Source organism: Carlito syrichta, unplaced genomic scaffold (genome assembly GCF_000164805.1).
Source record: "Carlito syrichta isolate Samal-C Ts95f unplaced genomic scaffold, Tarsius_syrichta-2.0.1 Scaffold311939, whole genome shotgun sequence".
NCBI lineage: Eukaryota > Metazoa > Chordata > Mammalia > Primates > Tarsiidae > Carlito > Carlito syrichta.
In genome coordinates, this window is record NW_007256035.1 from 60539 (window position 1) to 72329 (window position 11791).

An 11791-nucleotide genomic window follows, 5' to 3' on the forward strand; every position below is an offset into this window, starting at 1 on the left:
TCAGCGGAATCCGTGGGAAACGGGACTCGCTGCAAAGCCTTAAAAAGAAGGACTTCGGCAGGAGGAAGGAAAAGCCTCCTCCGGGCAAGACTTGGCGTGCTCCGAGCCGGGGCTGCTTCAGGGACCTCGCCTCCTCCTTTCCCCCCTGGAGAAATTGCCGCTGATGCATTATCCAAGTGGTGGTTGGGAGGATTTGCAGCAAAATTTTTGGTTTTCCCTCCCCCTTCTATGCATTCTGTTTTTTTCCCTCCCTTTTCTATTTTCCTTCTTCCCGAGAAGTGAATTGCTGATGCAAATCGGACTTTATTCATTAATGATGCAACCGGATTCGTTTCAGGATTATGTTGCACGAGTTGAATTTTGAATGAAGGAGAAGAGTTGTTTTTTTTTTTTTAAAGAAGTGTTGACTCTTTGTTGTACTTTTAATTATTTTATTTAAATATACGATTTAATTGTATTATTCTTTAAAAATGTATTAAGTATATATTTTATGGTAATTTACCCCCCAGATATATGTATATGGGTGAAATTGAAGACGCTTCAGTTAAGTGAGTTACTGCTGTGTTGGATGTTTAATTCAGCACCGGCGTTGCATGACAGTTGTTTGAATAACAAGTGGTTTATTTTTAAAACCACACCTTTTAAAATTTAGGTTCAAATAATAATAGCTAAAATCGTTATAAGAATTTAAAGGCGAGCCGGCAGAAATCGAAGCAAACATGTCTGGAGAAGTGCGTTTGAGACAATTGGAGCAGCTTATTTTGGATGGGCCCGCTCAGACCAATGGGCAGTGCTTCAGTGTGGAGACATTACTGGATATACTCATCTGCCTTTATGATGAATGCAATAATTCTCCATTGAGAAGAGAGAAGAACATTCTTGAATACCTAGAATGGGGTAAGTTTTTTTTTTTTAACTCTCTTAATCCACAGCCAGGCATTGCTATTTAATTGTTAAAGGAGTTATCATGAGTGAACTCTTTATTCTGTATTGAAAGAAAAACTATATATTCACAATAAAAGAAAAAAAAACCAATTATTAAAGATTTTGCCCTAGTTTGTGGTAAATGTTTTCCCAGGAGTAAAAACCATGCCACACAATTGTTGCCCTGATTAAAGGCCTGGCTAATGTGGAACTTACGATGAGGAACTTAACGTTTTGAAGTCAACAGTAAGATTTTAAATAAATTCTGTGATGGGCAAAAATGGATTATTGCTCACAGTTGCCTAATGCATGGCGGTATAACAGCCATTCTCAATCGAAAGGCATTTATTGGTGGGAACATTCTTTCCCAGTCTATGGAAATCATTCTCAAAATGGGAGGAGATATTAAAATATCCCTTATTTATTTTAGGTCAGCAGGAACCTGAAGGTGGTGATCAGTGGGTTTTATTTCATCTGTATATAGTACTAGCAAAGGAAAGTACTAAACATGGACTTTCCAAAAGTTGTATGGTTGTAAGATAAAATGACATATAGTTTAAAAATTTTGTGATAAGTAGTTGATGGAGAATGTTTGGGGGCAGCTCCCACCTGAGAGTTAGATTTTACTGTAAATTTAATTTAAATCTAAACTGGTTAGATTTTTACAAATATATAGAGGTGATTTAATGGAATAGTGATTTAGTGAAATAGATCAATGATGTGAGCAAACGCTCCATGTGACCTTCAAGCTTGAAGGCTTGGCTTAAGTTCTGCCTCTGATGTTATATGCTGGGCGCACGCTAATGTCCAGAGGTTCTCTATGGGAAGAAGTACGCGTCATCACCCAGACCTGTTGTGGTACATTGGTTTTTGAAGGATTTTGGCCGAATAGTATTTTGTACCTTTGAAATACTAATACTTTTAGTTTAGTGGAAAACTTTTAGTCTAAGGAATCTTTGTTCCCAAGTAAAGCTTTATTTTCCTAAGTCAGGTCAACTGCTGATTGTTTCTTTTTTTAAGTTTGGAATTTATTCAAACTTATTTTCTCAGGTAAACCACTAATTCAAGAGTACCTATACATAGTAACTTTAATTGATGTCATGAGGTTTTAAAAAAAATAGGTAAATGTGAATAGAGTGATTTTAAAAAACAAGACTACCAGACTCATGCTGGGAATGGAAGGAATTTAAGCCACCTTTCCAGTGACTTCTCTCCTAATAGCAAAACAGTTTTGACTTTGGTACCGTTTTGTGAATATATGTCTTTTATGTGTAGAGTAAAATATTTTACAAAGCATATGTAGTTTTACATCCCATGTTTTAGAAATTCAGACATTCTGTCTTGTTGTCTTTTTTTTGTTGTTTGTTTAAGACTTCAAAGGTTTTGGTACTTTCATAAAGAGTTGGAATTTGAGTTGCTAAATTATGGTTCCATAGCGACACTTTAGTCTGATTATGATTGCCACTTACTATCCTTATCTGCAAAACTATTGGAGAACTCTTTGTATGTGCTGGTAGTAAATATAATTTTAAATGATTTATGATAAAAGAGAAAACCATATCCTCTATTGCCTTGTGGTTATTAGCATTTATATAAGTAGATATTTTGCTGTATTCGCAGAATGATTTATGTATATTTTCCATTAAATATGTTTTCTTGGAAGTTATTTCTTCTACATGTATAAAAATACTTTGTTTTTATATGTATTTATATAAACCAAATAAGCCAAAAGTCAAATAAGTATTTGGCTGGATACGTTTTGTTTTTGTTAATATATTTTAAATAATTTCAATCCAGGAATTTTCACAATTTAAAGTAAGCTGTGAAAGGTACTACTAAGTTTCAGTAGTACCTTTCACATCTTATTTTTTGGGAAGTTGATATATATGGCATAACAAAAATGTATGGTTTAAGTAAATTATTGCTGTTTAGAAATAGAAATAGAAAATAATAGAATTTTTAAGGCATTCTTTTGTATACGTTGGGGCTAGCAGTATCTGTTAAGTCTCAGGTATTTTTAAGTCTGAGTGTGAGTTTTTGAAAGTGGGGGTTATCAACCACAGAAGTTTGGGCAGAGTAAGAAAATAAAGTTAAGAATGGAAAAGCTGTTACGAGATGTATCATGAGTAGTATTATTTACTGTCTTTAAGTTTGAGAATTTAGGTTAAGAATGTCGTTTACTATTCTTTCTCATATGCAAAACTGTGGGCGAACTCTGTATGTACCAGTAGTAAATATTTATCAGTTGCTTCATTTATGTATTGGAGTACATCAGCTGTTCTTTACGTACGAATTAATTACTACATTTTGGGGAAATATCCTATTTTATTCTAATTACCTAAAATTATATGAAAAACAGTTTATAATAAGGTAGTTTCCAGGTTGTGAATTGACCTCAATGTTTTAAACATTATTTTTTTTAGGGGAGGAGTCTTTGATGGAAATTTACAGAGATTTTTGTTGGGGTTAATTTTTTTTTTTTTTTTTGAGTAGGAGTCTCTGTCACCCAGGCTGGAGTGCAGTGGCTGGAGTGCAGTGGCACGCTCACAGCTGCTGCAGTCTCGACCTGCTGGGTTTGGGTGATCCTTCTGCCTCAGCCTTTCAAGTCGTTGGAACTACAGGCATGTGCCACCACGCCCGGCTAATTTTTTGATTTATTGAAGAGATGAGGGCTCATCATGTTGCTCAGGCTGGTCTCGAACTCCTGAGCTCAGGCAGTCCTCTCGCCTCGGCCTCCCAAAATGCTGGGATTACAGGCGTGAACCACCACACCCGGCTGGGGTTACATTTTAATTATTTAGATTTGCCTTCAATGGTACAATTTTTGGTTTGATTTTTTTAAAATTCAAAAATATTGGGTTTATGTATTTGCTATACATTTGTGTTTGGTATTTATATTAACGAACGTGTCCTGCTCCTTTTTATACTGATGATGGTTTACTCTTACAATGGAGACAGCCAAGATTCTAACTGGCTGTGTTGCTTCATTTCCATCAATTTCATTTTATTCCTAGTTATGGTACATTTCAGTTTTATATTGATACAGTTAATGTTTTGTTCATAACCATATCATGCCAATAAAACTAACAATTTAGAGTCAGATATGTTGTTTTTCTTCGATGGTGTTCCTTGCTTTTGGTGCTGATGGCTTGAGGGAGGAAATAACAGGGGCAGGAGAGAGGAAGAGAGGCTTAAGCTAGAGAGCACCAGAACAAGGGGATAAGAGTGCCTTAAGACCATGGATTTCACTTTTTTTTTTTTTTTTTTGAGTTGGAGTCTCACTCCACCGCCCAGACTGGAGTGCAGTGGCATGCTCCCGACCACTGCAGCCTCGACCTGCTGGGCTCTGGTGATCCTTCCACCTCAGCCTTCCAAGTAGCCGGAACTACAGGCGCGCGCTACCACACCCGGCTCATTTTTTGATTTATTGTGGAGATGAGGTCTCACCAAGTCGCCCTGGCGGGTCTCGAACCCACGGGCTCAGGCAGTCCACTCACCTCGGCCTCTCAAAGCACGGGATTATTGGCTGAGCCACCAAGCCCGGCCGGATTTCACTTTTAAATTTAATAATGTGTATTGTTTTCCAGTTGTAGTCAATAAGATGTGACAGTCTGTGTTTTTTGTCTCCTCAGTCTTTCAAATTGTTGAAATGATTATGGTTTTGTGTTTGTTTATAAAGCAGTTGGAATTCAGTTGTCTAACTCTAGAATAAGTCACAGTAGAGTTGTGGAAATAAAAATAACTTTTATATTGTAAGCGGATTTGTTCGCTAGTAATGACTGAATGAGTACATTATTCATGAAATTGGCTACCCCTGCTTTGAAATGAGATATGGAATTTTAGGGAATTCTTTACCAATTTATTTATAAAAGAAATTTAAAATAATATTAATACAAAAGAAATATGCAAGGCTACCTATATGTAGTTCACTGTGAGTTTTTTGTTTTTGTTTTTTTGAGTTGGGGATCTCTGTCACTATAGCCTTGACTTTTTTTTCTTTGAGTTGGGGGTCCCTGTCACTGCAGCCTAGACCTTTTGGGCTCGGGCAGTCTTTCTGCCTCAACCTCCCAAGTAGCTGGATCTACAGGCCTGTACTACCATGCTCGGCTAATTTTTTGAATTTTGTGGAGATGAGGTCTTGCTATGTTGCCTAAGTTGGTCTCAAACTCCTAGGCTCAAGCAGTCCTCTCGCCTTGGCCTTTCCGAGTGCTAGGGTTACCGATGTGAGCCACCATATCTGGCTGGGTGACTTTTTTTTGACACTCTGAATCTTGGATTTTGTAGCATATACAAATTGTAATTAAATAACAGTAATTTTATAGTTTATTCAGATTATATATACACATGATAATAGTCTGATTAATAAACTTGTATCTGAGGACCTCAGTAGGTACTGTGGTCCAAGCTTTTCTTTTTAATTTTAACGCTACCATACCTGGCTGATTTTTTGATTTATTGTAGAGACAAGGTCTCACCAAGTTGTCCAGGCTGGTCTCGAGCCCCTGGGCTCAGGCAATCCTCTTGCCTCGGCCTCCCAAAGTGCTGGGATCACAGGCTTGAGCCACTGAGCCTGGCCAGTTATTTTTATCTGACACAATGCTGGCACATGGTAAAAGCATGTTCAGTAGGTGGTGGCTATTATCACACCATTTCTTTCTTTTTTTTTTTTTTTTGAGTTGGAGTCTCACTTTTGTTGGCCAGTCTACGCTCACGGCCACTACAGCATCAACCTACTGGGCTTAGGCGATCCTTCTGCCTCAGCCTTCCTACTTGTCTCTCTTTTTTAGAGAAATCATACTTAGAGATAGGTGACATGATATTGGTTACTGCAGCAACTTGATATTCATTAGTAATTGTTTTTAGGAATACCACCCTTTAAAAATTATTTATTTATGAAGGAATACCACCCTTTAAAAATTATTTATTTATGAATGAATGAGTGAGGTGGGGTCTTGCTAGGCTGTCCAGGCTGTTCTCGAGCTCCTGGACTCAGGCAATCCTTCTGTCTCAGCCTCCCAAGTAGCTGGGATTACAGGCCACCCTGCTGGCCGGCCTTCCTTCCTTCCTTCCTTCTTTCCTTCCTTCCTTCCTTCCATACATTGCCTTATGAGTAAGAACAGGATTAATACTTTAAGAATTTTAGAAAGATATTTATTTCATGGAAATGTAAGATATACCTTAATATAGGAGTGTAAAAGCAAGTAGCGTAATTTTTTGGACATTTTATGAAATGATCCATAATTCTTAGGACTTGAATATTGTTACATAGTAAGCCCAGGCTATTTTAGGATAAAATAACTAAACTTAGCCCAAATTAATATTTTATTGTACCACTCTTCTATAACAGTCAGAAATGTATTTCCCAATCTTTTTCTATTTGGTACATTATTTGACAGGATATTGCATATATGGCTCATTGTTTTCCATTTTGCTTGTTCTGATCGGTTTAAAAATCAATTTACTAAGTGTGAACAACATTTACAAAATTAAATAGACTAGAATAGAAAATATCAAGTACAGCATATGTAAAAAGAATACATATTGTTATGCAAAACATTGTTTTTTTGTATTTTTATATTTCTTATCTCATATTTATTGTCTCCTATATTTCTTACTATGGATTGAAATCAAAAGAATTTGAAATGCTTTAGTGTAGATGAAACTATAATATATGGATCGTTAAGCAGTGAAAATATTATGGATATAGTTCCTTTTTTAAAAAAAGGACACATGGTAGATTATGGACCTACTGAAGAATTTAGTGAAGGGAAGGATGAAGAATTTAGTGAAGGGAAGGGAACAGGATACATTACTGGGAAGGGAAAATAGGGGAGGGAGAGCATGAAAATAAATAGGGAGATGGAGAGAATGAACTAGAGAATGAATATACTGTGTTCCCGGGTTGCTACTTCAGTCTGACCTGTGAATGACTGGATATTTGTAATTTATAAGAACTTAATGGACAGAGGAATTAAAACTTTATTCCTTTGTATTTTCTTTGATGTTTCACTGCCTCTTTGTCATTTTCCTTTTCTTACTTTGGGCTAATAGGTGTTGACTTTCACTGATTATCAAAGGCGTTATAAGCTTGTTGAGTTTGGGGGATAATCATATGACCTATAAAAAACTCTAGCAGTTTCTTGGTTTTATCTTCCCATTACTCCAGTGAACTCTAGGGTTGATTAGGTAAGGATCTGCTAGTTCCAACAGATTTTTCTCTTTTTGCTCATGAAACTCAGTGAAAAGGATTTCAAGTTTTAAATACTGAAGATCAGGAGTTGCTCAGTTGCCTTTGCTAGATTTTGATGAGTCAAGAAGTTCTTTTCAGCTGGGCTCGGTGGCTCAGCCTGTAATCCCAACACTTTGGGAGGCTGAGGCGAGTGGATTGCCTGAGCCCGTGGATTCAAGACCCGCCTGGGCAACTTGGCGAGACCTCGTCTCTACCAAAAAAAAAAAAAAAATCCCGGTGTGGTAGCGGGCACCTGTAGTTCCAGCTACTTGGAAGACTGAGGCTGAGGGATCGCCGGAGCCCAGCAGGTCGGGGCTGCCGTGGCCGGGAGTGGCCACTGCACTCCACTTTGGGCGACAGAGTGAGACTCCAACTCAAAAAAAAGAAAAAAGAAGTTCTTTCCATATGATTTTTGTTTTTGACTGACCCACTCTATAGGTATAGGTCATGCCAGACATAAGAATGGCTGTCTTTTGTTGTCACTACATATAAAACTCCTTCCCAGATCTAGGAGATTTCCTTTTCTTCCCCATTGATGCTGAGTAGAACTCTAGGATTCTTCCTAGCTAGCTTCTCCACACTTTCTCCCTACAATTTCTATCTCTTTTTCCAGTCAGTAGGTTAGCATCCTCCCCATTCTAGTGCGTCTTCATCTGCCACTATTAGGAAAGCAGCGCTTTGACTTTCATGGTAACAGGAGGCATGAAAACCTGGCTTCCCCTTTACAATCCAGCTATTTGATTCTTAATTTTTCCTCCTCCCTCGGTTTACTTCTATTTTGGAATTAGGGCCTCTTCATTCTAGCCTCCTCCCTAGTTTCAATATGTGTGGTGGAAATCCATGGGATATTAATGGGTGCTTTGGGGAGTGGGGGAGTTTTACCTTAATGAATCAGTTTGGGAAAGTATTTTAGACAAAATTTAAGATTAAAAATACTGCAGGTTATTCTAGAATTTATGAAGTTTATCTGATTATAGAATCATCTTTTTTCAGAGTGTCTGGAGGATGGCTGGCAACCAGTATTCTACGGAATATACTTCGGGAAATGTTCTTTCAGTATGAGGCCGTGGTTTTTTTTATAACTTCCTGAGTATCAGGGTTAGAAATTTTGAGAGAAACTTTCGGATACTGTGTGATTTGGAGAAAGAATCTATATCTGAATAAGTTATATTTTACTTAGTGACTGTGGGCTTTTGATTGTTTTCTGTACGAATGTCATGTGAGCTGAAAAATAAACTTAATGATAGTAGAATAGCATGAGTGATGTTAATGAAATTACATCTAAAAAAAGCACCCTAGAAAGCAGAGTTAAATTAGATATAATAATGAAAAATGCTGTCAACCCCTAAAGTCCTTGAAATTACTGAGAACTTTAGTAACAATAATTGTCACATGTTGCAAAACTGTTGTCTATCTGAAAAGATTTCATTGATTACTTTGTGATGTTTAAAAGGAAAAGATCACTGGACCTCATCTATTTTAGAATCCTGTTGTTGTGTTAAGTATTGTTTTTCCAATGTAACAACGTTTTTGCCAAGCCATTAGTTTTAGACTTTTGGGCTAGTATGGGAACTTTACTACTGTTTATAATATTGTATTTGTGAGACTGGGAAGTTCTGTGGTTCAAGTGTCAGCACCCATTTAAATATACTGTAAAGAAACCAGAAAATATATACTTTTTATTAAGGAGAAAACCATGTATAATTGGTGGTATTTTAGCACCATGCGAACAATGAAAACACTATGATTACCATAAACTGTTATTCTGAGTATTAGGATAGGAGATGTTACTAGAGAACAACTCATCTTGATTGTTTATAAAGACAAATAGCTTATTGTTTTTTTCTTTAACTCTACCTGATCAATGCCATTTTTCCCACTTCCAATCTCATTATGCTGGAAAATACTGCTTATGTGGATGAAAACAATCTTTGGAAAAGATTGTGAATTATTTGAGTCATGTGCAATCATTTGTTAACTTCAGTTTTATTTCAAATTGCTTAAACATCACTGTAGGCTTAATCAATGAAAAAAACACCTGTTGAGATTGTTGTATTCATAGTGATAAAGCTTAATTTAGTTTACTTAGTTTTCAGCATGAAGATCTACAAGTCGAACACTTCAACCTGAAATGTTTCTGTTCTCAACCAATATACTGGCAAAGTGCAGGGGATTTGGATTTAAACCACCTCCTTTGATTATTGACTGGGTAGTTTAGGCAAGTTACTTAACCTCTCTACATCTGTTTTATCATGTTACAAAAAAAAAAAGGATATCAGAATAATAGTTTTTTTTGCTAAAAATTTGAAAAGTTGGTTTAGGATTTTTCCTTTTCTGGTGATTTGTAGTTGTAGTTTGTCAGCTTGTTTCCCATTCTGTTTATTATTATTATTATTTTTCATTTTATTATTATTTTTTTAGTTGGAATCTCACTCTGTCGCTCAGGTTGGAGGACAGTGACACATTCATGACCACCACAGCCTCAATCTGCTGGGCTCAGGGGATCCTTCCGCATCATCCTTCCAAGTAGCTGGAACTTCAGGCATGTGCCACCACACCCAGCTAATTTTTCTTGATTTATTGTAGAGGTGCAGTCTCACCAAGTTTCCCAGGCTGTTCTCAAACCTGTGGGCTCAGGCTGTACTTTCACCTCGGCCTCCCAAAGTGCTGGGATTATAGACATGAGCCAGCTACTCCCAGCCCATTCTTTTTTTTAAACGTCTATTTTATGTAACCTTATTATAAAAAGAACTATAAAATGTCATTTTTAAAGTAAATGATAATTGAAATATATAGTTATACTAATATAAGGATGTAAGTAACTTTATTAACAAAAATTGGTATCTTATTGATAATATTTTATTAAATTATATTGTCACTGGAGATGTTTTTCTCTATGTGACTATCAAACAATATCTTATTCTGTTTTTTTTGGAGTCAGAGTCTCTCTCGTTGCCCAGGCCGGAGTGCGGTGGCATGCTTCCGGGCACCACACCTCAACCTCTGGGCTCAGTTGATCTTTCTGCCTCAACCTTCCAAGTAGCTGAAACTACAGGCATGTGTCACCATGCCTGGCTAATGTTTTGATTTACTGTAGAAATGAGGTCTCACCAAGCTGTCCAGGCTAGTCTCAAACCCCTGGGCTCTTGCCTCAGCCCCCCAAAGTGCTGGGATTATAGGCATGAGCCACCGCACCCGGCCCTCTAATATCTTTTTTTTTTTTGAGTTGGAGTCTCCCAGGCTGGAGTGCAGTGGCATGCTCATGGTCACTGCTGCCTTGACCTGCTGGGCTTAGGCGATCCTTCTTTTTCAGCCTTCCAAGTAGCTGGAACTACAGATGCATGCCACCACACCTGGCTAGTTTTTGTGATTTACTGTAGAAATGAGGTCTCACCAAGCTGTCCAGGCTAGTCTCAAACCCCTGGGCTCTTGCCTCAGCCTCCCAAAGTGCTGGGTTTATAGGCTGAGCCACCGTACCCGGCCAATATCTTATTTTTATAGGATCAGCTATTTTGCATTGGAACATTTTATTGTTATTAACTATTATTTTTAAGTAAATTCTAAGCTAATGCCATTCTTCCATCACCAACTTCAGGGCTAAACAGTGCTAGAGTTATAGAGCTCAGCTCAGAATGTTAAAATCATAAAAAAATTGTTGATGTGTTGTTCACTTAGAACTGTTTATGGATTAAAGACTATACAGCACCCATAAATGTATGTTGTGGTCTCACAGTGTATATAAAGAAAATTAATAGTGTACACTAGTGTTTCCCAAACTATACCTCAAGATATAAGTGAATATTCTAAAAATTAAGAGTCCAGTGGATATGTGTGATGGGGAAATAGTGCTTATTGTATGCCTCTTTGGATGCTACAAAGCATATTATCATAGAAAAAGTTTTAGAAAAGTTTCCCACAGTACAGAAACCTTTTACACTTTGTTTTACCTAGAATTTGCCAAAGTTGTTTAACCTTGAAACTCTCTTTATGAGGAACAACTGACAGAGTTTGGGAAATGCTAGCATTTGCTTTGAGATCCTTTAGTGGTTACTAAATTAATTCTTCTACTACATTGTTTTTTGAATATTGTCACGATTTACATCAAACTCCAAACACGTAAAGGTTTGAATGACTTGTCTTTATCCTTTCCATGTATTATTTAGCATACCCATTTATGTCATCTAGAACCCAGTCAACAATGTGAAGTTAGTGTGGAGTTCTGCATTGAGTGTACATATATTTACAAACAAAGGCCAATAAGACTTCATATTTGCCTTTGAGGAATTTATATTTGCAGTTCTTGGTTTGCAAAGATACACCTGCTAAACTAGTGCTTTTTCTTTTTCACTAAAGCTTGATCATGTTCTAATCCAGATACCACTCTTTCTTTTTTTTTTTTTTTTTGAGTTGGAGTCTCACTCTGTCGCCCAGACTGGAGTGCAGTGGCTACTCCCGGCTACCGCGGCCTCGACCTGCTGGGCTCCGGCGATCCTTCCGCCTCAGCCTTCCAAGTAGCTGGAACTACAACCGCGCGCTATCATGCCCTGCTAATTTTTGACTTATTGTAGAGTATATTACCGCGGGTTCGAGACCCGCCTGGGCAGGCGAGACCTCATCTCTACAATAAATCAAAAAATT

At 37.3% G+C, this 11791-nt stretch overlaps 1 protein-coding gene across 6 annotated transcripts in view; it reads left to right on the forward strand.

The window, feature by feature from the left end:
* Positions 1-6: 6 nt before the first annotated feature.
* The window catches only part of CDC42BPA (CDC42 binding protein kinase alpha), a 338092-nt gene continuing 326307 nt past the window's right edge, over positions 7-11791 (forward strand). For 4 of the 6 annotated variants that reach the window (XM_008069336.2, XM_008069337.2, XM_021718208.1 and 1 more), the window contains exon 1: positions 610-897. In XM_008069336.2, the coding sequence (XP_008067527.1) occupies positions 720-897 (178 nt within the window). In that variant the 5' untranslated portion in view covers positions 610-719. Of the gene's footprint in view, positions 898-11791 lie in introns of all 6 variants that reach the window. The other 2 variants (XM_021718207.1, XM_021718210.1) reach the window with 2 other exon arrangements.